Source organism: Ammospiza nelsoni, chromosome 2 (genome assembly GCF_027579445.1).
Source record: "Ammospiza nelsoni isolate bAmmNel1 chromosome 2, bAmmNel1.pri, whole genome shotgun sequence".
NCBI classification, from domain to species: Eukaryota; Metazoa; Chordata; class Aves; order Passeriformes; family Passerellidae; genus Ammospiza; species Ammospiza nelsoni.
The window spans coordinates 83,719,244-83,744,309 of record NC_080634.1 but is presented as its reverse complement, the minus strand read 5'-3'; the positions used below and the strand labels follow the sequence as shown (position 1 = coordinate 83,744,309).

Sequence of the window (25,066 nt, the reverse complement as noted above, 5' to 3'; positions counted from 1 at the left end):
CTTCGGGCAGGAGCATACTGGCAAGGCACAGAGAACAGAGGGGAGAGCTGGTATTGGGGTTATCTGGAAGGAAAACAGAGAGCTTTTGATTTCAGCTGTGTTTTTGTTTGTGGTCTCCATCTCACACTCCATGGGAGCAGCAAAGATAAACATGCTGCATTGTCTGTGCCTAGGCCAGGTGATACTTTAGCATCTCTTGTGTTTCCTATCCTGCAAAAATATAAAAGAAAAAAAAAACTGAAAAACCAAAAACCAAACAACCACAAACAAACCAGCATCCATTCCTATTTACCAGTCAAGCTGTAGATAACCAAATGTTTCTGGCTCAGTCTCTAGGTGGTGTTTATTTCCGAAAGGCTGGCTGAAATCTAGAAATGAGATAAGCATCTGCCTCCCCCCCTTCCCCTCCTCCCCAGCCAACTTACAATCACTGGGATGAGTAGTTTGCTGTCAGCCCCTTGAGTTCAGCCGGCAGACAATATAGCTATTGTTTAATCATTTATTTTAAATGATCTGCAGCTGTAAAGGTAGTGATATACCTCTCCTAGTGCAGCTACTTGGATGTGGTTTTTCTTGCTTTTTCTCTTAAAGAGCCTTTAAATAGTTAATACTTGCTTTTCTACCCAACTGACAACCCTCAACGCCCACAATTTAAAGTCAGCATTACATTGCAAATCAGGGGTACGATTCAAATGAGAAATATCTACTTTATTGCCGTTCATTTGTCTGCAAAGAGGGGAGAAGAAAGCACTCTGCATTTGTTAAGCGCAGTCTAGACACAAGGGGAAAAAACACCGAAGCCTACAATAACAGTTGTGTCTTTCTTTACTGGGAAGGAGCCTGGGATGAGCTCGGCAAAATGGAATTCATGCTGTTTGTTTGGCAGTGGCTTGGACACTTTTAAAGTGGATTTGGTTTGGGTTTTTTTTTTTTCTTTGTTTGATTATTCCAGGTTTTTTTATATGAAGATGTTAATTACATGCTTGACTTTATCATTCTTATCCTATCCAATAGTATGCTGGAAATCTTCACGATTCTGACTGAAAAGGGGACTCCAGACCCCAAACTGTCAAGCTGCTGATGTGATTTAACAAATGAAAAATTAACAAGTGCATATAGGGAGCCGAACGGATTGGCAGAATTCACAGGACCTGAAGTGCTCAGATGGGTTTCCTGTGTTGAAACTTAACCTTCACAAATCTATAGCAAAAGATCCAATTCATTTGCTGAAATTCTCCAAAGCACAGGGGCAACCTCATCTAATTTACAGGCCGGTCACATTCAAGCACCTTGCATTCTGCATTTGACAATGATTGCTAATGGGCCATTCAACTAAAGTATTTGCTTGTTAACAGGGAACAGAGCATGATAAATGTCCAGCAAGCTTGCAGCCTCCTTCAGCTTTTCAAATGCAGACTGGTGCATATTTATGGCAGGCAAATGACAAAGGGGGAAGCTGAATTACTCTGGCCTTATGCTTTCTGTTCGAACAAGGGTTAAAGTAATTAAAGAAATAATGCAAAAACGATGTCCTTTGTTTGCCCACCATTATCCAAAGTTTAGCTTTCGAACCTGCCTGTCATGTCACATCTCAGAAATGTCCCAGATAAGGCAGGACAGGTTTGGCAGGGCACAGAGAGAGATGGAGAATCATCTATGAAGAGCATCCTGGACAGTGGACCCCAGCTCTCCCTGCATCCAGAGTCTTTCCCCTCCCAGGTCCCCCTCACCTTAAGGAGTTTTCACTGATAGAAGCTCGAAGGTGTATTTAAAACAGAGATTTTTTCAGTTTTCACTCCTGTTCCCTAAACGGGGGGAAAAAAACCCCGACACTGAAGCGTGGACAGGCTTTGAGAAAACACGTACATTGAGCTCAGTATGTTTCTGGAAGCCAGGTATGAAAACAAAATGGCAGAACAAAAACCAGTTTTGCATTGCTCCTCCACCCCCAGATAGACTTAAGACCCAAAAAAGATAAAACATGCACACAGAAATCTCCTAAACTTGAAAGTGTCTTCAGTGTAATTTTGAATTATCTGGGTTGGGGTTTTTTTTTGTTATCATTTTTGTCCCTGTAAATTCAGGTTTAATCTTAGCATATCTAGTGGTCGTTCAACTTCATGAAAATGCCTCCAGTGACTTCAGTGAGTACTGCAAGTCCTGCAAGCCTGAAAGGGCTTCACATTATAATTATTTTTCATTATAGGCAAAATTTAAACTTTCTTGTTATGAAAAAATTCTTTAATTTTACTCCAGGAAAGAGAATGTACAGATGATTTTTTTTTCTGTTAGCGGTGATGCAGAGAACTTTCCTTTGATGTGATTATATACATTGTCAAAGACAGCAAATAGGGCAGGACCTCTATCTTTTTTGGCAATCCTGGCCAGCCAACACCCAGTGTTTATTGAGGTATCAGCATGATAATTATAATGCAGCTGATTTAAACTTTGATGTAATAGTCTATGCTTTCTTCTGGTTTTAAACATAAGTTCCAAGCCAAAAAAGATAAAGGTTGGTAGAGGATTGTGTTGCTAGGTGAATCATTCCTGATGTATGACATATACATAACTCTAAGATGGGTTTCCTACCTGTAGTGTTCTTTTAAAAATGTCTCATGGGTGATGGCTAAAATAGGATTTACAAAACTTTGGTAGGATCAGAGCTTTGTATGCTTTAAAGGAAAGTCAAATTTTACATGTGTCAACGGAAAACAAGAAATTATTTGGCTTGTTTTACACAGCAGGATAGGTTAGATAGTGAAATTATGTTAGGCTGAAAAATTTGTGATGCTGCAAATTGCTTCTCACTGTTTTCTTAGCTTCTGTTTGAATAGGGCTTTTATTTATGTACCCAAACCAGAGAACAGCAATGGGGAAGGTGAATGCTGCACTGTAAAGAGAAGTGTGTTTTAAAGCTAATAAGAGTGATTTGAAATTTTATTTTCATTATTATTATTATTGTTAGTTAAAACCCAGTCTCACTTGAATGCTGTTTTATTTTGGATTGGGAGTTCTGCCAGACTCCAGCCTGTCAGAGCTAAGAAGACTCAAATCAAGTCCAGGCCTATTTCTGCAGCAAACGGGAATCCTGGCTCCTTGCCTGCAGATTCATTCAGGAAGACCCATCTGGCTTTTGATGTTCTCCAAGTTTGAAGCAGTTTGTTTAAGGAACCTATGCAGTGAGCACTGGTGGAAGCACACATAACTGCGCTTCTTCTGACTCCTCGTCAGCGGTGCATCGTTTCACAGTTTCATTTTTGCTTGGTGCTTGCCATCTGCTTACCTACTGCCTGAGCAGCAGTTGGTTTCTATACCTGACTAGATGAAAGTGTAAATTTGGAGTTGGGAACATCTTGACTCCTTTTGAGGATTTGCAGTCCCACAGCATTCTCTGTCCACACTTCAGTTGCTTTCCTCATGTTTAATTAATTTCAGTTTAGTTCAAAAGCTGGCAGCTTAATCACTGCCCAGCACTTTACCTTCAGGTTTTTGGGGGGTTTCTTTTTCCAGGGTGTTTTTCTGAGCTGAACAGATTAGCTGAACAGGGAAAGTCACATTGGCATACAGATTACTTCACTGCTTGAAAAAAATATTAAAAAGGTGTAATCATTCTTTGTATCAGATAGTTTTCAGGCACCTTTCAAAGAAAACCAAGAGCCGCATATTAGATTTTTAGCGTATTGTAGTCTTCCATTCTGTGGATCAGTGTGTGACAGACACCAAGGCAAGCAGGACTGCACTGTGCTCCTACAGCCTGACTTGGGAAGCTGTCCTTATTCAGAAAAGCTCATGACGAGCATGTGCTGAATGCTTAATATTTTTGCTGAAGCAGGACGAATTAAGCATGAGCTGTCTTGAACCAAGGCCAGTGTAAGAGGTTTTTTGGGGTTGGACAAATACAGATCTCTCCAAAGCTTTGTTGGCTTTATTAAAATCAGAAAGTGATGTCAGAAGCTACATCCCTGTCTGCATTTGGAAAGAGATCTATAGCTTGCCAGTAGTCAGTGTGTCCCTTGTGCCAGCTGGGAGGTCAAGCAGGTCTATCAGCTGTGCCTCTGGAGTGTGGCTGCACAGGTAGCCCTGCTTCAACTGAATTTTCTGCACATTTTTTAGCTCACTGTTTGGTGTAATGCCAAACTGATCACTGAGAGAGACCTGAGAGTCCAGGTTTCCCCCTGCACGAGAAGGGTGCACTGGCTGAGCCTCCCTGCAGTAGAGGCAGGGCAGTGGGCTAAAACTGAGTGGCTGGATCTCCTGTTAGCCCCAGCTTTCTGCTGAACCCCTCCAGTGGACTCTTCTATCTGGGGCAGGATTGTCAGTTGTGTCAAATGCACATTTTTGATGTTTACAGAATTTTTTAAAGTACTCTGTTGTCAGTTTAGCTTCATTTCAGAGGCTCAGATGTAGTGGGCCAAAATCTTATTTCTTTGTAGGTCAGATATTACTAGTGCCTTGAAGGTAGCTGTGGCCACCTGGTTTTATTCTGCTTCTGCACGTCAGTCAAACCTTGGGAAAATTGGTACTTGATGTAGGAACATAGGATCTTTGTGCTTGCAAGTGGCTGAATCTTGGGTTTAATGTAAGAAGCAAGTGCAGACTGATTATAGGTATCCCATTTGGATTTATGCTCAAGGCCATTTTCTCCTTGGCATAAAAATGATTTGCCAAAAAAGGATTGTTTGTTACACAATTCTGCTACTGATTTGGCATAACTTTTCCTGAAAGTTGTGAGTTAACAATTTGTTCTACTTCCAGTGTTTACTTATTCAGGCAAATGGTATGCAATAATACATTTTTTAACAACTGCAAAGTAGATGAAATTCTGTCTTTGAATTGGAGATACAATCACCGATTATTAATGTCTCATCAACTAACAAGACAGTCCCCGCCCTCTTTTATAGACTTTGCTTGGAGCATGTCTTAAAACAAGACGGTACAGGTGTGAGCAAACTGTAGTTAAGAGAAGGAAGACTGCAAACTTTGGTTGGCATCCTTATATTGTGGCTGACATAAAAAGTTTGTTTTTCTAACAGGAATGGTAGAGAAGAGCACAGAATAGCACAGCAATAGAACAATCTGGTTTGCACTTTTCAAAAAGTAGTTCTTTGGCAAATGCCAGCTGCTCTCTGTTAGCTTTCTAAAAGCAAAGGCTTTAGTGACTTGTGTAAGAAACACACATGGTTTGGTTTGACTTTCTGTTCCATGCTAACTACTGCTCTGTGTCATTTCCATAAAGTGCCATCTCTTGGGTTTGGCACACCCTGCCCCTGTGAGCACAAGTCAAGTAGAGCAGTGGTTTTGTGTTGAGCTGAATTCATGGCACAGATTTTTTTTATTATTTCTTTTTTTGTTGTTGTTGGTTTTGGTTTTTTCCCTCCAAAATTCAAACCATATAAATCCCTGATTATCTTTGCCATTAGAGCAAAGAGCTACTTTAATATTCCCAGTAGCATATTTTGAACAACAATTCTTTAATTAAAACAACATTGGTCTCTTCCTGTGTTTCATGGCTAGCAAATGAGAGAAAACACCAGTGTTAATATCAAAGGGAGTCAGTTTTCATTACAGTAATGGTTCAATTGTGCAATGCTGTAGGCACTGAAATTTAATATTATTGTGACTTGTATTGTAATTGTAGGATGACAGAGGAAAATGGATTAAGTTTAAATGTAAGTGTACACAGCAGCACATGGACTTTTTCAATTGGAAGCCGAGGGTTGGTGCAGGATGGGTCCCCCTCTGGCTCTGTCATAATGAATTAGTATTTTGTAAATAACTGGACACTAGACTATAGATTTATTACCTTTTGCAGATCTACGTGGACACACACAGACATACCTCGATTCTGTAGTGGCTGTAATTGCAGTGCAGAGTTGCAGAACGGGTTTATGCCTTTAGGCTTGCCGGGTATTTGAATGTCTAGGCTTCTTGTCTTCACCTTTCATGGAAATATTCTTGCCTGCCAGTTTGTGAAGTTTTGTTCTGAAGGATACACCCATCCTTTTAGTTCAGGCATTACTAACATATGCATGGCCTCAGACTCGAAAGCCCTTTGTCATCCTGATGAATAAACCAAATTCAAGTTGCAGATGATCTTTGCTTTAGAAAATTATGCTAGAGACAACAAGTGTTAATGAGCAATATCCCCCTCTTTTCCAGTCACCCATAAACATTCAGATTGCAATGGAAGACAGCAATTTAAACCATCCATTACTGATCTCTCCCTGCAAGATTAAGGACAATGAAAGCTAAATGTTTCATTTGTTTGCAGTGTAGGCAAGTGGAAGATGTCCCTAAAGCAGTGCCTGAGAGTGTATTAGTGACTAAACATGATGCCCTGTAGTTCTACCCCATATCTTCACACTCTTTCCTCAGATGTATGCTCACACTGAAACCTGTTCTAATGTTAAAGTGCAAAAGGGGGCAGTAAAGTGCTATCAAAAAAAATGTTTATTTTTATGGCTACTTTTGTGGCAAAAGTTGCATTTCTCAATAGGCTTATAATTGCCATATTAAAATAATGATCACAAGAATATCTTCTGTTTGAAAGGCTTACAGACGTTGCCAAAGTGTATCATTAAGTCTTGTGGAAGTAGTGTTTGTCCTGTGTATTTCCATATACTTCTGTCCTTGAATGGAGCCCTGAAACATGCTACCTATTTGGAAAGAATCAAAGGCAGGAAACTTTCTTCAGATATATTTAGGACCTAGCTATATGAAGCACTTCTGAAAGAATTCCAGCTTTGCTAATCATCTCTGATTCTCATGTTGTGCATTACTTAGCGCCACGTTTCTGGAGAAAGCAAAATGAAAAGAATGCTGAGGCTAGGGGTTTCTGCTTGAAGTACTGAAGTGTGTAGTGGTGGCATGGGTCAAGAGTTGGGCTCTCATCCAGACCCGCATGCATCATTTGTCAAGAGGTAACTAGAAAGAGCAACTAATTACAATGCACCTACTGAGTGTTTTTTCTTTCAGAAATTTCTCAGAGTAAGCCATTTATACAGACTGGCTGCTGCTTTCCACTGCAGCCACTTGCAGTTTTTAAACTCTACACAGAAAGCACATTTCTGTTGAAATGAAACGAAACAAGAAGGAGCATGTGCCTGTGTGTTTCCGTGCTTTTGTACGAGAGCAAGTGAGCAATGATTCCATTTGCTGAAGCTGACTAAGTCCAGCAGTGTTGTGAGGTTCATATTTCTGTAAATGCTGATGAAATGTTAATATAATACACTTTAAAATAGAACACTGGTCATACTCAACCTTTTTTTTTTTTTTTGCTCCTTACTTAAAAGACTGTCATGAAGCACATTAGTGGTTCTTTTGTGGTAACAGGAATTGATTTAGTAAATGGATCAGAATTCTCTGGTGCTTTAAGTACTTTAAGCAGAGCAGTAATGGCTTTCTGCATTAATACAAAAAGTTAATGGCTATTAATAGTCCCTTATGTGGAGGTCATATATGAAAACTGAATATAAAATCTATATATTTTTTTAAATCCATAGATTTAGTAAAGGATTGGATTGCATATCTTTGCAACATTTCAGGCCTTGCCCTTGTGGCAAATGTTCTGAGCCAGGTTTCACGTTCTTGTGCAAAAAACCCATTGCACAGGAAAAGACAAATAAGCGTTTGCTCTTGTAAGATTTTTAAGGCAAGGAAAAACATGACTGACTTTTACGTGGGGAAACACAAGTATTTAGTTTTGCACTCTAGGTTTAGTAGGGATGGAGGGGTAAAACACTAGCTGGTTTGAATGTTTTACTTATGTATGTGGATTTTTTTGCTTTTTTTCCTGTGTGTGAGAGCCAAAGCAGCAAGGGAAAGGGCAACTTTCCAGCAAAGCTGAGCCACCTCTGGCACGCGGAGATGACATCCCTTTGGAACAGATACGCTGCCTAACAGCAAAACCCTTCTGGCAGCTGCTCACCAGGTGGCTGAAGGCAGGATGGAGGGCTGGGGAAAGGGGGCTCTTGGTGCCCCGTGTTTGTGGTCACTCCAAGATGCCATGATCCCAGCCTGAGAGGACATGATTCCCTGGAGAGGGACTGCACAGTGACCTGCCTCTGCTGGAGCCCAGGGCTGGGGTAGCCTTGAAGGGCAGTCTGCTGCATTTGCTTTGGGGTGCTTACTTTGTATGAAGAACGAGATCACATCTGTAACCTCACACATCACAGCTTCTGAGGAAGCAGATTTTCTCCTTGAGTGTCTCCAATAAGATGTGCTGGGTTGCAGGTGACCTTCCATATACGTGAAGGGTGAAAGGGGTACGTTTTTGCAAAATATCACCTCGTGGCTGCAGGGTTTGTGCTCTCTCAAGTGCAAGGCACCTTTAGACTTGGGATGATTCTAAGCTGAGTGGAATGAAAAAGTGTCTGTATTTCTGCAAGAGCGCTAGTCATAAGAGTTATTTGTTGAAGGAAGCTTGTGACAGATCCAGGAGACCAGCTAGGGCATTTTCTGATGTGTTTGAAGATGAATGGTGTCTGTGGGTATCTCTGTACAGTAGAAGCTCTGTGCCTTTAGAACTGTGATGTGATGGTACAATTTGACTGTCAAATCCAGCAGGTCCATGCAAAAGAATATTTCCTTTGCAGAGAAGCATATGCACTCTAAGCCCATCCTTGGTTTACACGTATTAGAAATCCCTTGTATTTTAAATGCTTTCCTCTAGTGTTTTGCTATAGGTAGTGCAGTGAATGGATAAATGAAAATTTAAATTTAAATGAAAATTTAAATTAAAATTTCATACATGTTCCTTATTCCCTGTCCACTAAAAATTTTGATAAAATATAATAATGCTACAGAATCATTCTTGTGTTAGCTATTAAGATTTCACTTGCAAACATACTGCATCATTTTGACCTACTGAAGTAAATGGAAGTCCTGAAACTGATGTAAGAATAGGTCCAGAAAAAGGCACCAAGACCAGTGCCCATTTGCATGGCTATTTGTGGCACATGAAATGGTGGCACCACTGACATGTTGTGTCCAGCGTTGTGATTAAAACAATATAAAACCTTTACCATTCCCTTTTTCAGCGCACTGCAAGCATTTGGCCCAGGTAGTCTGAAAGGAGATGGGCTCTTTTAGAGGTGAGGAAGAGTGAGGAGAATAAGGTACCCCAAATCCTAGAATGGAGATCAGCTATGGTTTCAGGGAACTCTTTCAAAGCAGTTATGAGTTTGCTGTGGGTTTATTTCAGGGGAGCCTGAACATAGGTTTTTCCCTTACAGTAGAAGTGAGAAATACAGGACTTGCTGCTTTACCAACTCATGTTATAATATTTCTTAATTTGGCTTTGTATAATGTGGTACTTGCCATTAAAGATCTTAAGGGATGAGCGTGAATATATTTGTTTATTTATTTGTTTGAATTCCTTTTAGTTGCTAGCCTGCAAGTTCCCATTAACGCCAGCAGCTATTCCTTACATAAATTGTTTCATTAACTGTGTGGAAAAATGTTACATATAAATAAAGGTTAGCAGATTAAACTTCTTCAATTTTATTTAAATTCAAAAACATCCCTGTTTAGCATGTTGTGTAAAACTTTCCTGTAGTATTAAAATGATTTAATAAGACTGCACTGGTAAAGAAAAGTAGCTTCCAAAACTCACTTAAAAGAATTCTAATAATACGAAATGCTATGCTTTTTTTGCTCTCAAAGTTTCATTTACTAGTCTGTGTATAAAGCCAGTCTGTCATCTTGCTGTGTCACACTATGGTATTGTTTCTTGCAAAGATTTTGCAGAAGCGTAGTGCCTTTTTTCCTCATAAAATTATGTACCCATTTTAAGGCAGACTCCACATTAATCTTTTTTTGATGAAGCTTGTCTTTCTGTCTGTCCACAGCAGTTACTGATCATGTTCTCATTGAATTCATGTTCACTTAATCTATTTAAAGTCGAGAGAGATGAGTCCTATAAAATCACTGCTTCTGCACAAAAAGCATTTACAGCCAGGTGTATACCTTATATGCACGTGCATATTTTTGTGCCTGGTATTGAATATGACAAAAACTAACATGAAAGTTTTGTGTAGAGCTTTTGCAGAGAGCTCTGATCTTTGTTTTCGGATTTTATGCAGTGCAGTGTTTATGGGAAACAGGAAATTGTTTTTCTGCTACTTCACTGAAATCACTACCCTTTTCCTGAAAATTCTCTTTGCTTGCATCAAGCTGGTAAGACTTTTGCCTTGCTTAAATATCTCTCCGGTGGACTAAGTGATATTTGAAATATGAATGTTGTTGTTTTCTCAAAAGTCAGATGATTAATACATATACTAATTTAAAAACATTCTTTAGACAGTAAGGACTTGATGTGGAATGTAATTCTGTATTCTGTTTCAGTTTGCAGTTTTATAAGTAACGGACTAACATACTGTGTTATTAGTATTCATGATATTTCCTTAATAAACTTTTCAATGAGTAACTTTAGAGTCAGGCTCATAGTTAAAACTTCATAAAGTTAAGTGGGTAGGATTCCCCAACAGTAGGTTTCAGGCTGCATTTTAAGAAGCGTCTTGATTGTTCACATTTTTAGGATTATTTTTGTGACGTTAATTTAAAGCTAACTGCCTACACCAATTAGTTTGGGTAAGTTATTAAAGCACAGAAATTTGGCACTGCCTCTCCAGTTAAATATACAAGCCTTGCATCAAGTACTAACATGCTTTCTAAAATCATATTTATTTTATAATTACTAGAATATAGTTAAAGCTAAGTGTGCATGTATATATTTATAGTATATGTACATATATGTATGTGTCTAGTTTCACAAGTTGGAAAAACCCTGACAAAATATAGGGTTACATCACTCAATACTGATTAACAAAATCTCTTAAGAATTTATTTCTCTTAAGAATTTTTTCTGCAGGTAATTTTACAATTTCAGAATTTTCTGAAATTTTCTTATACTAAGAAATGATAGAATATTCTCAATGAATGAGTGTCAGCAAGTTAAGTTCTACTTTTTTTTGAGAGAGAGTTTCCTATTATGAGGTTAGGCAAGTTTGAGTGGTTATCATTAAGCAAAATTCCTTTGTAATTAATATGGTTGAATATGCTAAGTTTCTCTAAACAATAAGTCAATTCTTAAGAAATTCTTGGTAAACTAATATACTTTTAAAAAAATATATATAAAATTTCACAATCAAATTTAACTTCTTGAAGACTTTGACAAGTAAGGTTGCATTATTGCCAGAAACTGCTGCTGACACTCAAGTGTGGTAGATAAAATCATTGAAGTATTGGTGTGAGCAGGGAATGAACCACTCTGTTCCCAATTTCTTTTTGTGTTGCTGTGACTTTTTGGTCAAGTGCAGTAATTACTTTTCAAAAGGTTTGGGATCTCTGCAAGGTGGTGTTATTTGATGAGCTGCATGACTAGTTGGACATGTGGGAGGGCTTCATATCCATGGGCTTTTGCACAGATGTCAAATGTCGCCCACAATGCACCAGTTTAGGGCTGACAGTAAAAATGCCATCTGTATTGAAAAGTGCCAGACAGAAAGTGCATGAATTTCATCATACAGCTTATATGGTACTTAATATACTTTTCTGTGCTTTCTCACAGCAGGCACCAGGATTATTTATTGTGAGCAGGATTTTTCAAATGCTCCAAGAGTCTCTCTGTATCTGACTGCTGACAGAAATGAGTTGGGAAGCTTGCTAAGCTTTTCTTCTAAGTTTTTGTTGGGATCCAGGGGCCTGTGTTGGTGTTTAAGTTCTGCAGTAAATCATACTTAGAGCTGAAATGCGGAAAGTTAGAAGCTTTTTATAGAAAGCAGTGGTTCCAGTGCTGGCACTGTCCTGACTACTTGGAGAGCATGTCACTGTCCCAAGCCATCATTGAAATAACAGCCTCTACAGGATCAGTCCCAGGATTCTGGAAACACCTTGCTTCATCTTTATTATAGCTCTGTTTTGACATGGGAAAAAAATGAAGGCACATTTTGATCAGACTTTTAAAGCCGTTTTGTTAATTTTTATAGACACCATCCTGCAAACATTTCATCAAGCCTTGATGCTACTTTGGAATACTTAAGACAACATCAACACTTGCTGATGTTGAAGAAATGAAGACTCAGGATCAATCCTGATGCTTTTTAACCTCCACCAAGGCTGAATGTACATTGTCCTTTCTTTTTTCTTTTTTTTTCCCATAGAAAGTCTTCAAAAATAGGATCATAAAACAGTAGTCTTAATCCTTCTGACATTTCATAAATAGCTTCAGAAAATGCTTAGTACCCAGCAAATGATTTAAAGTCTTTATAAAAAGTACAGTAGCAAAAGTACTACACAAATGCAGGGATAATAATCATGCCTACGACTAATCAGCCACTGTAAGTTGTGTGGTTGAACTGAAATGCATGAGGTGAAACTTCTTTATTAACTCCATCCATATTTGGGCTTTGTTGTTGTAAGAAAATAAGGAAAGTAAATTGGAAAAATATCTCTCCTAGCAAAAGTCACGATCAAAACTGCAAAGTGTGGAAAAATTTCAATACAATCAAATTCTCAGATTAATCCTTGCATTTTAAGCCTTTTTTCTTCCCTAATCCCATCAGCGTTAGATCCTACAAGTTCAGACACTCAAGTAGAAGGAGATTTACTGAGTTTCGTTCTAAAACTGTACAGACTTCAGAGTCATAGCACGAATATTCCCTGCCATAAAGTCTAACAAGTGCATTCATTTAAAGCTCTTGTAAAATGTAGTTTTAACTGTCTGTTGGGGACAGTTCTGTCCTCTACCTTTTATGGGACAATTCCTGGCTGAAACTAAGGCTCACAAGTGTGCCCTCTTTCCTGTAGATGTTTCTGAGGATTGCCTGGCATACCGTCTCTCAACCCATCCTGTTTGTGCCCAGAGTTTGCATGGAGAACATACACTGTGGCTGCTACATGTATACACACAAAGTCTAAAATTAGCATCAGTGTCTTTCGGTTCTTAGGGCAGATTTTAGGTTATATTATTGATAATGATGGACAGGTACATTTATCTAACCTTAAGAATTTCATATTTTTTATGTATGGGAATCTAACTTGATTAACTTACAAGCAAAGATTCAGTCCTTTGAAATCTCAGGTTTCCTATTACACAGTCCTGTTATGTGAAGAAGAATTGCTGGCAAGAAGAAGTATTTGCAGAAGTGGGATCATACAGTGACCAGCCTTTGTCCTGGCCCACAGATGGGGGAATATGAGTGATTGTCATCTTCCTGATACAGCAGTGCTGCACAGGAGCAAAGCTAAAATGGGGCTGTGGTCAGACAAGGTGGTAAAATCAGTCACAGGTGACGCAGGTCGGCTTGGAAACTCTGTCCCTTTGCTTTTGCCTGGTCAGAGTTGATCCCTGAGGAGAGCCAAAATCTGAGTATATGCCGCTCCCTTGGGAATTTGCTGGCTGGGATCCTCCTCAGTTGTAGGATCATAGAATTGTTCAGGTTGGAATAGGCTTGTAAGACCATCAAGTTGAGCTGTTAACCCAGCACTGCTGGGTTCACCACTAAACCACATCCCTAGGTGCCACATCTACACACACTTGTGGTTGTCCTTCAGCAGGCTGGTAACTCCGAGAAGGATGCATTCCCACCTTCCCATTTGTTTGACCATTTCAGCTTTCCGGAGGCCGTAGTCGCTGCATTCCTTTGGCATGTCTGAAAACTGGAGGAGGAGGCGCAGCTTTGCCCTGTCTCCACTTCAGTCTCTGTTTGAACAGCCGTGGCCAAGCCCAGTTTCTGCAGTCTGGAAATTACGCTGCACAGCACAAAAGAGCGCAGTGATTTATACATCAACAGTCGCTTTTCTTGCCATAACATTTCATTGTTCTGGTTCCCCAAATCTGTAATTACGCGTCTTTGTCCTGCTACGTGCTGCTTCATAACAAATATAATTCTTACACTGGCTTTGTGAGTGAAAATAATCCTGCTTCAATTAGCACAGATCATAAACTTGAATTGTGTGGAGCAAGCAGTTGTAAATGATGGATTGGAAATTTGGGGCGTTGCATCATGCTTTAATTTAGTGGGTTCTCCCCCACCAGTACTTCATGCTGGTGGCTCCTTTTGCCAAGCCAGAGGTTGGAGGTCACCGACGCCTACAGCTTTGTTCTGCGTGGGCCTTGATACTCTAATTTGAAGTTTCCAGGAAGGCTGCCTGTGAATAAGCTAGATTTACTACGTGTGCTGTTTAAATATTAGCACTTGGAGAAGGGTGTTCATTAGACAGGAATTGTTTCACTTGGTTTTTCAGGCCGATTCTCCATTAAGGAAGATCTTTGGAAAATGCTGGCAGGCAGGAAAAAGAGGAAAGAAAGTCTTTTAGGTCTGTGCATTCGAGTCCATTGGTTGTGTTTCTGGCTGTTGTTCTAAAACATGCACTTCTTGGCCTTAATTGAAACAAATATGTCTTAATGGAGAGAGAAACAAACAAACCTGCTGTGGTTGTTGTCCTTGTGAGAACACAACTCCTTATTTTGTGCATGAATCAATACCATAAGTAATTATTTGTATTTTTCTTCCATGAAGAAGTGATCATGTTTGCCTGTTAATTAATATGAGTAGGAAAGACAAAATACTGTGTCTAACTGCAAATATTAAAGCTCCCTGCCAGTTTGTGTAAGAAGTCTTCCCATAATAAGAAAAAAAGCACACCTGTCTTTACCTACTAGCCCAAAAAAAAAGAAATCAAAAGTGAGCTAAAATAATGACAGTAACGGTGGAATTTGTGAAGAGAAATCATTGTAGTGGAATGGTCGCACTGTCCTGGATATAAGTGTTTTTCCTTGAAGCATGTGTGATCAGGTAGATCTCTGTCCTTTGCAGAGATCTGTAAACATGGTCCTGGTTGAGTGTCTGATGTTCCTTTGTGTTACACTAGTAATATAACAATGTTTATCAGCATGTTGATATATTGTTAGTCTGACATTTTTTCCTGTCCCACATGGCTGTTCAAGGGGGTTGAAAGATGATTTTTGTCATTCTCCCATATTCAAAATTAGCAAAATATGTGCAAGAATAGTAGAAATATTAGCAAAACAGAATCATAGCTCATCAGGTATTGTGTTAGCCGCTCTGCATGGCTAAATGCAGTGCAAAAAACAGCAGTGCCTGCCAGAGAGAGATGTAAAATCTGCTGGTGTGCCCAAAACTGGGATAAGGACTAAAAGATTCAATCCATCTGTAATTTCCAAGATCTAAATAAACATCTTGTTGATATTGAATCAAGCCCAAACTATTAAGATTTGGTTTGCTCAGTCTGTCATTTTGGTTTTGGAAACTGTTTATTCCTGTCTATTCATGCAGTTGCTACTTTTCTGCTTGCAATTTTATTAAATATCTCAAATGTTATCTCTTCTTCTCTTCCCCCATTCCCCCTTTTTCTTTCCTTTTTTTTAGATTCCTTCCTGGTCAAGGATTGGTACTATATCCACAAATCGGAGACAAACTGGATATTATATGCCCAAAGGTGGACTCTAAAACTGTTGGCCAATATGAATATTATAAGGTCTACATGGTTGATAAAGACCAAGCTGATAGCTGTGCTATTAAAAAGGACAATACACCTCTACTTAACTGTGCCAAGCCAGATCAAGATGTTAAGTTTACCATCAAGTTTCAAGAGTTCAGTCCTAATCTCTGGGGCCTGGAATTTCAGAAGAACAAAGATTATTACGTCATATGTAAGTTCAAACTTTCAGTTGTTCATTCTTTTAAATATAAGTGTTCCTTATTTTGCATGCTGTCTTGTGTATTATAAGCAAACTACTAAGAGGGATATGAATGGGTTTATGTATTTTTTATCTGAAAGTTATTTCTTGCCAGCATATTTTCAATATTGTTTCTGATTTCCAAAAGGTCTCTGTCTCTTTTTTCCTTGGTTTGTATAAACCACAATTGATTGTACTTCTATGCCTGTAAAAGGCTTTTTTTCCTTCTCCTTCTTCCTTTTTTTTTTTTCTTTGTGCACAGTATTGTGTCCTGTATTTGCATTAGAAGTTGTGTGCAGCTAAACTGTGCTGGTAATGTGCCGTGCTGTTGGCCTTGTCCTTGGCTTCTCTTATGCCAGGAGCAGGAGTACAGTGACCCAGCTGTTCTCAGATGAGGCATCCTGTGTGAGTGGCTAGCCATTGCTCCAGGTGCTCTGGGCACTCTCACAGGAAGCATCTTTTGGCCACTTTGGTGCCAGTTTTGTCAGTACAAGGCTTACTGGTAAGGGCCTGTAGTTGAACATGCCTTTCCTCAAAACGTACCTACTATGTCCATACAGTAGCTAGGAGAGTTCTTGGGTAAAACCTAGACTAGTTAGCATGGTCTTGAATTTTATCCTTTTTCGTGGTCCTGGCTTGCTAAACAAATATGCATGGCACAGGCCTCTGTGCAGCAGTACAAACTTTGTGTGAGTTTCTGATCAGGGATTTATGGCTGAAAGCAAGTCTGGAGGTAGCCACTGTGTTCAGTGATTCAAATTACTTATGATGTGTGAAGTTAACGATGTGAATCAGGAGTTAGCATAAGCTGAGACCTCAGCAGTATAACAACAATTTACATTAGTTTAGGTTTTGTCATTGTAATATTAAGCCCTGTGGATCTCATTTAGCCCCATGGGCACTTTTTAAGTCTTGAGCAAGTATCCACAGTTATTAGGTGACGGAAAAAATTCTGCAAATACCTGGCTTTTCTGCAGTTACAAACAAGTTAGATACTTGTGTGTCTTATTTCACAGAATCATAGAATAATTTGGGTTGGAAGGGACCTTTGAAGCTCATCTAGTCCAAACCCCATTCAGTGTGCTGGGACATCTTCAGCTAGATCAGGTTGCTAAGAGCTCTGTTCCCAGGTATGGAGCATCTATCACACCTCTAGGCATCGTGTTCCTGTGTTTCACACACTCACTGTGCAACATTTATTCACCATACCTGGTCTAAATCTACCCTCTGTTAGTTTAAGACCATTAACCCATGTCCTGTCACAACAGGTCATGCTAAAAGATTAGTCCCTGAACGTGTTTCTGCCACCTCCTTGAAAACTGGAGGATTGATAATTATTTCGTGTAATGTCGGCCTGTGTAATTATTTCTCAATTTCTGATTTAAAAATATTGGCACTTTTAAAAAGTGCTATGATCAAGTACTTTTGAAATGGAAATGGAAATTAATTCAATATAAATTAATGCTCACTTCCCAGTAATATCCATAATAGTACATGGTAATGTATAAAACAAGCTTGTATGTCACAGCAGCTAAAGTAAGAATTCACTGCATTATTAATATTAATTACTAGTTTTAGAAATTATTAAGTAAGAGTTACAGGAGATACAAATCACCATTTTTTTTGTTTTAAAGATTGCTAAATATGGGCACTTTCTCTGTTTAGCTGGGGAGTATATAAAAATGTGATCCCACTTAAACAATATTAACTTTGACAAACTTCCCACTGAGATACAGTGAGATATTTACTAGGGTGAAAGCAAGAAAATTACTTGTTGAGAGATAGTTAGTAGCATAGAGAGATAGTAACTCCTGTGAAAATGTGTAGCATAAAAATGACCATGCTCAAATATTTGGCTTAAATGAGGAAATGTGCTCATTATTTAGTGCTGCTTTTAAAAACATCCACAGAAGACCAACTGTAGTGGAACAAATGGCACTGTTACAATTATTACCTGAAAATTATGGGCACAAATGGAGCTTTCTGATGCACTGTCAGTTCTGTCATATCTATGTCATGGATTTACCCAGAGAATTATTAAGTACATCTCATTTTCATTAGTTTGGTATAATTATTTCATTATAGCAATAAGACATAATAGACATTGCATTTCCTGGAAGATTACAGCATAACTTGGTTGAAAGAACTTACTCAGCCTTCAGTCTAATGCCTCAAAAATCACACTGCCCTAGCAGTAATACTGGAGTGCCTCAGGGTATTATTTTTCCTACTCATTGTGGCATAAACAAATGGCTAACTTATCACTCTAGCATACTGACTGAGCTTCAGCAAAGGTACCCATACATTTTAATAGGCTGGACAAAAAAGCACCCCACCCTTGAAAACCCAGCCGTCCTAAAGCTAAAACCCTCACCTTCCTGTCATTCAAGGAGAAAACAATAAACTCAGTGATGCTGGTCTCAGAAGCACTAAGAGGCATAGAAAAGTAGGCCAGTGCTCAGCTAGGACACCATTTTAGAGAGTACTGGAGCTAGATAGGGTTTTATTAGTTTGTATTCAAAAGCTCATGACACAGCCTTGTCAGTGCAAGTTCTGGTAGTTGGGACAGTTGCTGTCATTTTTATAAGTAATAAAATGCATCTTAGTCATGCATGCAAATCAGGCTTTGAATTGTTTGCATGCATTCCTATTCACAGACCTGTAATTCTTTCTTTTCCTTCCTTCCTTCCTTCCTTCCTTCCTTCCTTCCTTCCTTCCTTCCTTCCTTCCTTCCTTCCTTCCTTCCTTCCTTCCTTCCTTCCTTCCTTCCTTCCTTCCTTCCTTCCTTCCTTCCTTCCTTCCTTCCTTCCTTCCGCCACTTCCTTCCTTCCGCCACTTCCTTCCTTCCGCCACTTCCTTCCTTCCGCCACTTCCTTCCTTCCGCCACTTCCTTCCTTCCGCCACTTCCTTCCGCCACTTCCTTCCGCCACTTCCTTCCGCCACTTCCTTCCGCCACTTCCGCCACTTCCGCCACTTCCGCCACTTCCGCCACTTCCTTCCGCCACTTCCTTCCGCCACTTCCTTCCGCCACTTCCTTCCGCCACTTCCTTCCGCCACTTCCTTCCTTCCGCCACTTCCTTCCGCCACTTCCTTCCGCCACTTCCTTCCTTCCTTCCGCCACTTCCTTCCTTCCTTCCGCCACTTCCTTCCTTCCTTCCTTCCTTCCTTCCTTCCTTCCTTCCTTCCTTCCTTCCTTCCTTCCTTCCTTCCTTCCTTCCTTCCTTCCTTCCTTCCTTCCTTCCTTCCGCCACTTCCTTCCTTCCGCCACTTCCTTCCGCCACTTCCTTCCGCCACTTCCTTCCGCCACTTCCTTCCGCCACTTCCTTCCGCCACTTCCTTCCGCCACTTCCTTCCGCCACTTCCTTCCTTCCGCCACTTCCTTCCTTCCGCCACTTCCTTCCTTCCGCCACTTCCTTCCTTCCGCCACTTCCTTCCTTCCGCCACTTCCTTCCGCCACTTCCTTCCGCCACTTCCTTCCGCCACTTCCTTCCGCCACTTCCTTCCGCCACTTCCTTCCGCCACTTCCTTCCGCCACTTCCTTCCGCCACTTCCTTCCGCCACTTCCTTCCGCCACTTCCTTCCTTCCGCCACTTCCTTCCTTCCGCCACTTCCTTCCTTCCTTCCTTCCGCCACTTCCTTCCTTCCTTCCGCCACTTCCTTCCTTCCTTCCTTCCTTCCTTCCGCCACTTCCTTCCTCCCTCCCTCCCTCCGTTTTACCTTGCTTGTTTTGTTGGGTTTTTTTGAAGGCAATGATGCATTTTATGTGCCAGCTTTTGATTTTAAAGTATTTCAGGATCTTGCATTCCCTCAACTAAGTGGCATCAAACAAACCTAACACAAGAGCGCACTGAGCTCAGCATCTTTGCAGCGCCTGCTGTGGCTGCGCCTACAGCCTGATCTCACGCTGTTTATGCTGGCAGGCTCTTGTCAGCCCTTTAAATGTTTTGTGCATCACCACGCACCTTTATCACCTTGCCATTATTTGAAAAGAGAGTTTGTTTTTCTAAGGTAATAGTATGTGGTTTGTGGAGCTGTATTAAACAGTAAAATCTCTATTCATATTAGGGGGTTAGTCATTTTGGGATGGGGAATTGCAACACAGGATGAAGCAGCCTTTAGAGACATATGATTGCACAGGAGTTCTTCAAGCCATAATTTTTATATCATCCAGATGTATTCATGAAAAGTATAGCAGAAGGAGATCTTTTCTATTGAGTGCTTCCCTAAGCCTAGGCGTATAAAATCTTCTCATTTCACAATTCCCAGTTTTTTAAAAAGTAAAAGTGTGGGTAAGTTTCTCATATCTGTTTTCACATTTAGTGGTACTTTAAAAAAAAAGATAACTCATTTCTTGGCAAGATATTCCTCAATATGACTATCAGTATCCAAAGAGTTAATTCTATGAACAGCGGTAATTGGAAAGACTATACTAAATGGGATTGTGAAAGTGAATAAATGATGTAACAGTGTCCTTGCTTTTCTCTTCTTTGCTATCATCAATTTTTCGTTCCTGGGAAATGAATAGATTCATTTTCCTACAGTTACCTGATTTCTTTTCAGCAGAACTGGAGAAGGTCAAATGTACTTGAGATCTCAGAGTATTAATGTTTGATTATCCTAAAATATGTGACCATTTAGCTAACATATCATAAGTCTCTAAGGAAGTCCTTAATCACATGCATGAAGGAAGAAGATACATCATGCCCTACAACATAAATATCTACGTAAAGGGCAAATTTCAGCAGAAGGGTATGAAGATTTGCAACTCTGATGTTTGCATTAAAAGTCTTTTTATGTCTTTGCATGGTTAGGAAATAATTTTCTGCTGTTATGAATTGCCCAGAAAAAGCAGTGAGTATATTCTTGCTACTGAGGAGATACTTAGTACTTGATCTGCAAGTACTTGTGTCATGTGTCACTGGTTCAGTACCCCTCTCAGATGCAGATTCTTCTTGTTTGTGAGAGAGATGCATTAGCAGAGTTCAAGTGCATTTCATATACCAAAGATGTTTGCTCTTGGTGTACAGGAGTCATCCTGAGCCCTTCCCAGTAAACTTGGCCTTTAGTCAGAGAGCCTGGAGCAGCTGGTGATGCGCGGGGTTTGTGCTGGGGGAGCTCTGGGGGAAGGAAGGAAGGAAGGAAGGAAGCCTGTGGGGAGCTGTGCCGCAGGGAAGGGAGCAGTGCCGCCTGCCCCCAAGCCGCCGTCAGGCTCCTCAGGTACTTTGGCCAAGCAAGCACATATTTCACGCCATCTCTTCTTTTGCATAAGTGAAGTTTATGGGCTGACATCATCAACATTAAAAAATAAGTCACCTGCAATGAAGGCTTCACCTGTTCCAAATTTGTAGTAGAGTGACTTGGGAAGGGGCTACAGAGTGGCTCTCTGAAAGATTCCTCTATAAGGCTTGCTCTGCCTGGACCTCATTAGCTGGCTTGCTGAGCTAATGATGCTCATTGGCTTTGACGTTGGCAAAATTGAATATGCAGCTTTCCTTAAATGTTTTTTTGTCAACTTTTTTTCAAATGACCCACTTACATAATTGGCTTCTGGCTTAAATTAAAAAACGTATATTTATATATATTTGATCCCTGGCTGATTTAAAGGTTTATACTGGCTAGTAGCACTATATTTTGGATAACTGCTTTAATAGTACTGTGGCTTTTAAAATCAAAACAGTCATTCTGAAACTTTAGCATTAGCTGTGTTTGAAAAAAATCACAAGGCTTTTTATGTTTTCACTTTGTCATTCTGTTGCAATTAAAGGGCAATAACTGTCTGAGGAAGAACATATTAAAGGACAATATAGATTGTGCCCTGAAATATGGCCCAGCTGGGAAGAATAAATCTCTTTGCATGGCCAAACAGATTTACATTAAAATGTTATTTTAGTATTCTGACCAGTTTAAGTGCTGGCTAATGTGTCTGGCCGGACATTCTGAAAAATTCTGAAATTCTGAGGCAGATTTCAGCCTGCAGTCCCCTGCAAGCTCCAAATCACCTAGTGAAAGCTGCCCAAAAGGGTACAGTAAACAGGTTTTCCTTTGTTAATGCCAAACTAGCCAAAACAGGAACAAATACTGTTTCAGAAATTCAGTCCCTTTATTTTTTGCAGCAAAGACATTTTTCCTGGTTTCTGTTAAAGAGTCTGTGGTCCAGAAATCTACTGGGTTTTTTTTTTTTTTTTTTTTTTTTTTTTTTTTTTTTTTTTGTGGTGGCGGTGATGGTGCTAATGAAAGCCAGTGCAATAATAGTCACTCTGATTCCGTTTGCACAAAGATCACTTTTTTCTTTCCTTTCCTTCTCCTTCCTCAGAAAATTAGATAAATAATTTCTCCTTGTGTAAAATGATATCCAGAGGTCAGTCTTTGACTTTGCTGAAGAGTCTTTTAAGGGATGTATCAGCAATACCACTTAGCCCTTGTTGAATGAAATATAAATACAGCTTATACAAATAATATTATTAGAGAGAAAAATCACTGTCTGTGCAGCTTCAGATTTCTAACAGAGTCTAAGGCCTGCAGGATTAATGGAGTCGTGGTCCTTTGGGGTTTTGTCCCAGACCACACAGGTCTTGTAAGAGAATAAGGCCATTTTATATTGATGGACTTTGTTCATATTCGGTGCCATTACCTAGGCAATACCAGTCGTTTATCTCCTTTAAAGTAGACAGAGATAGTTCAGCAGGAAATCTGTTATTATGTCTCTGTTCCTAAGGGAGGGAAAGGAAAGATAGGAATTCTCAGTTTTTTAATTGATGGCATGTTGTGAAAAAAATACACCCCCACAAGTATTCTGAATAGATATGGAATCAGATGAAAATGAAGAATAATTGTTCAGACTGGAAGAAAAAATTATTCAGGAAATACTCATGGATGTAACAGATTTTAAAATTTCATAAGAAGCTGTTTAATAGTTTAAGTTGCTATTTGTGTATCTCGCTTTCATAGTTCCTCAGAAGCAGTTTATAAATACGGGAAATACAATACATTCACAAAGAAGGATACAGCATTCTCCCTTAGAAATCTTTATGTATGTTGCATTTGTAGTGCTTTGCAAAAAAAAAAAAAGCTTAAACCCTGATCTTCTCCAAAATGTGTATGTTCTTAGATTTGCATAAACATCCTTAACAGGACTACATGCAGAAAAAGAATGTGCTGAGTGTGTGTTTTATCCTTTATATTCAGGATATGAGTAACTGTTTAAATCAGGGGGATGTTGTGTATTGGAAAGATGTGCCGTGCTATGAAGAAAGTCTCTGTCTAAACTGAAACTTGAGAGTGCACTACCACACTACACACATTTAATTTCTATTTTGTTCATAAGTTGGGTGATGATCATGTAGCTCATCAAGTGGAATGATTATTCTTTACTTTATACAGTTGCTTGTATCATATGTGTTACATATTGCAGTATTTGAAGTCCTAAAATTAAAGATGAGGAGCTGCATAAGGATTTATAAAGACTTTAATGAAACTCATTTTAAAGACTTGAAATTGTTTGTCTCATTAAAGTCTTTATGTAGCTGCAATGGAGGGAAATGTACTTTTGTCTGAAAACTGCATTAGCTAAAACAAAAGACTGGAATGGTTGAAAACCAGGGTTAAATGTCAAATTGGATTTTCTTTCCTGACTTCAGTCTATCCTGGAAACCTTGGATGAAGAATATTTCAGGATTTATTTCTGATAAATCAGACTATAAAACTAAGCCCTAATGGGCAGTCTTCCAGTTTCTTTTTTCAGTCCCAAGGAAATAAAGCAAATTTTTCTGGAAGTAAAAGCAGGAGTAGGCTTAAGGTAGTCTTAGCTGTTCTTGGAGAAGAGTCCGTATTAAGCTGATAAGGCTGGTTTTTAAAAGCATGTTTGGATCTTTGTTAGCATGATTTATCTGTTTTCTGTTTGGTAGATGAAGACGGCAAAAATCACTAAACTGCAGCAGCAGAGTAGTCCTTATGTGCTCACTGGGCTGCTGTGAGAGAAACAGAGCTCTGAATCCAGATCCTGGCAGGAAAACTTAAAATTATCTGTTTTTCAAGTATTTCATGTTAGCACATAAATGCATTAGACCACAACAGCCCAGCTGATTGCAGAATGGATTGGTTTGGATGGCACCTCTGGAGCTCATCTAACCCCCTGCTCAAACCTTTGCTCAGCAGGCCCACCTGCAGGCAGTTGCCCAGAACTGTGTCCAGCTGAGTTTTGAGGATCCCCAAGGATGCAGCCCCTCCTCCTGTGCAGGTGCTCCCGTTCCTTCATCATCTCCATGAGCATTTACTGCACTTGCTCCTGTGGGTGCACATCTGTCTGGTGTTGAGGAACCTGTGACTGCACACATCTCTGCAGGTCAGAGTGGGGTGGAAGGATCCCCTCCCCAGACCAGCTGCCCCTCACAGATCCAGCCCAAGAGCTGCTGGCTTCCTTTGCCACGAGGGCACGTTGCTGCCTCATGGTCAACTTGGTGTACTCCAGGACCCTCGAGGCTTTCTTGCAGAGTTGCTTTCCGTGTGTTTGGCCCCAGCCTTTGCTGAAAGTTGATTCCACATGCCATCCAGAGGCTGCCACAGCAGGTTCACTAGCAGAGTCAAGACATTAGCAAAATAATTTTCATTGCAACAGGAGAAAAACCCCAAACAACTAAATAATGTTATACTGCTAAAACCCCGTGAATATAAGTATAACTACTAAAGTAACTTCTAAAAACTCTGTGAACATAAGTATTAAAAGTATCAGTTCGCCAGTCTAGTTGTGACTTTCCAAAATTCCAAACACTGGCAGAACTAGCATATCCCCCTGGAGCTCCTTAAAATGAGTCAAGATGTGCCTATGTGGTAATTTCTAAAGAAGCTAAACCTCTTAATTTCTTAATGGCAAGTATTTGAACAGGAGATCCTGTAGAACCGTGGAAACTCAGATTGCTTAATTTCTGCAGTGTTCCCTCATTAAGGTTTACTTTGTGGGTATTTTACAGCTCTAAACACAAACATAAGCATACTCCAGTCAAAACAGTGCTTAACTTCTGATCATCTTTGCCAAGTGTACAGTCATCCAATAGTATCATAATTGATCTCAGCACTAAGGTGCCAAACTCTGTGTTGCTGAAGGATAGTTAGATGATGTAAATAGCTTTTTGTGTTCTGCAATAAAGCACACTTTTGTTGTGCTACATGTAAAAGCAGGAGATGAAGGTATTCTTTTATTGAAGCAAACATGTGGAAAATTGCTCTGGATTGTTATAGTACACAGCATCTCCCCTGAAAGGAATGAGGTTCATCTACAGGGCAAAGTCTGACTGTGGTACTTTATTGGGGTTACTCCTAGACTCTGTGTGGTCAAAGCAAATAACATCATGTCCATCTAAACTGTTA

The 25,066-nt window shown here is 39.8% G+C and overlaps 1 protein-coding gene and 1 long non-coding RNA gene across 2 annotated transcripts in view; both read left to right on the top strand.

The window, feature by feature from the left end:
• Positions 1-25,066, top strand: part of LOC132070254 (uncharacterized) — a 1,108,023-nt gene that overhangs the window by 722,689 nt on the left and 360,268 nt on the right. The window lies entirely within an intron of this gene.
• Positions 1-25,066, top strand: part of EFNB2 (ephrin B2) — a 46,234-nt gene that overhangs the window by 6,843 nt on the left and 14,325 nt on the right. Inside the window, exon 2 of the mRNA XM_059493897.1 lies at positions 15,393-15,676. Coding sequence (XP_059349880.1) covers positions 15,393-15,676 — 284 coding nt within the window. The remainder of the gene's footprint in view (positions 1-15,392; positions 15,677-25,066) is intronic.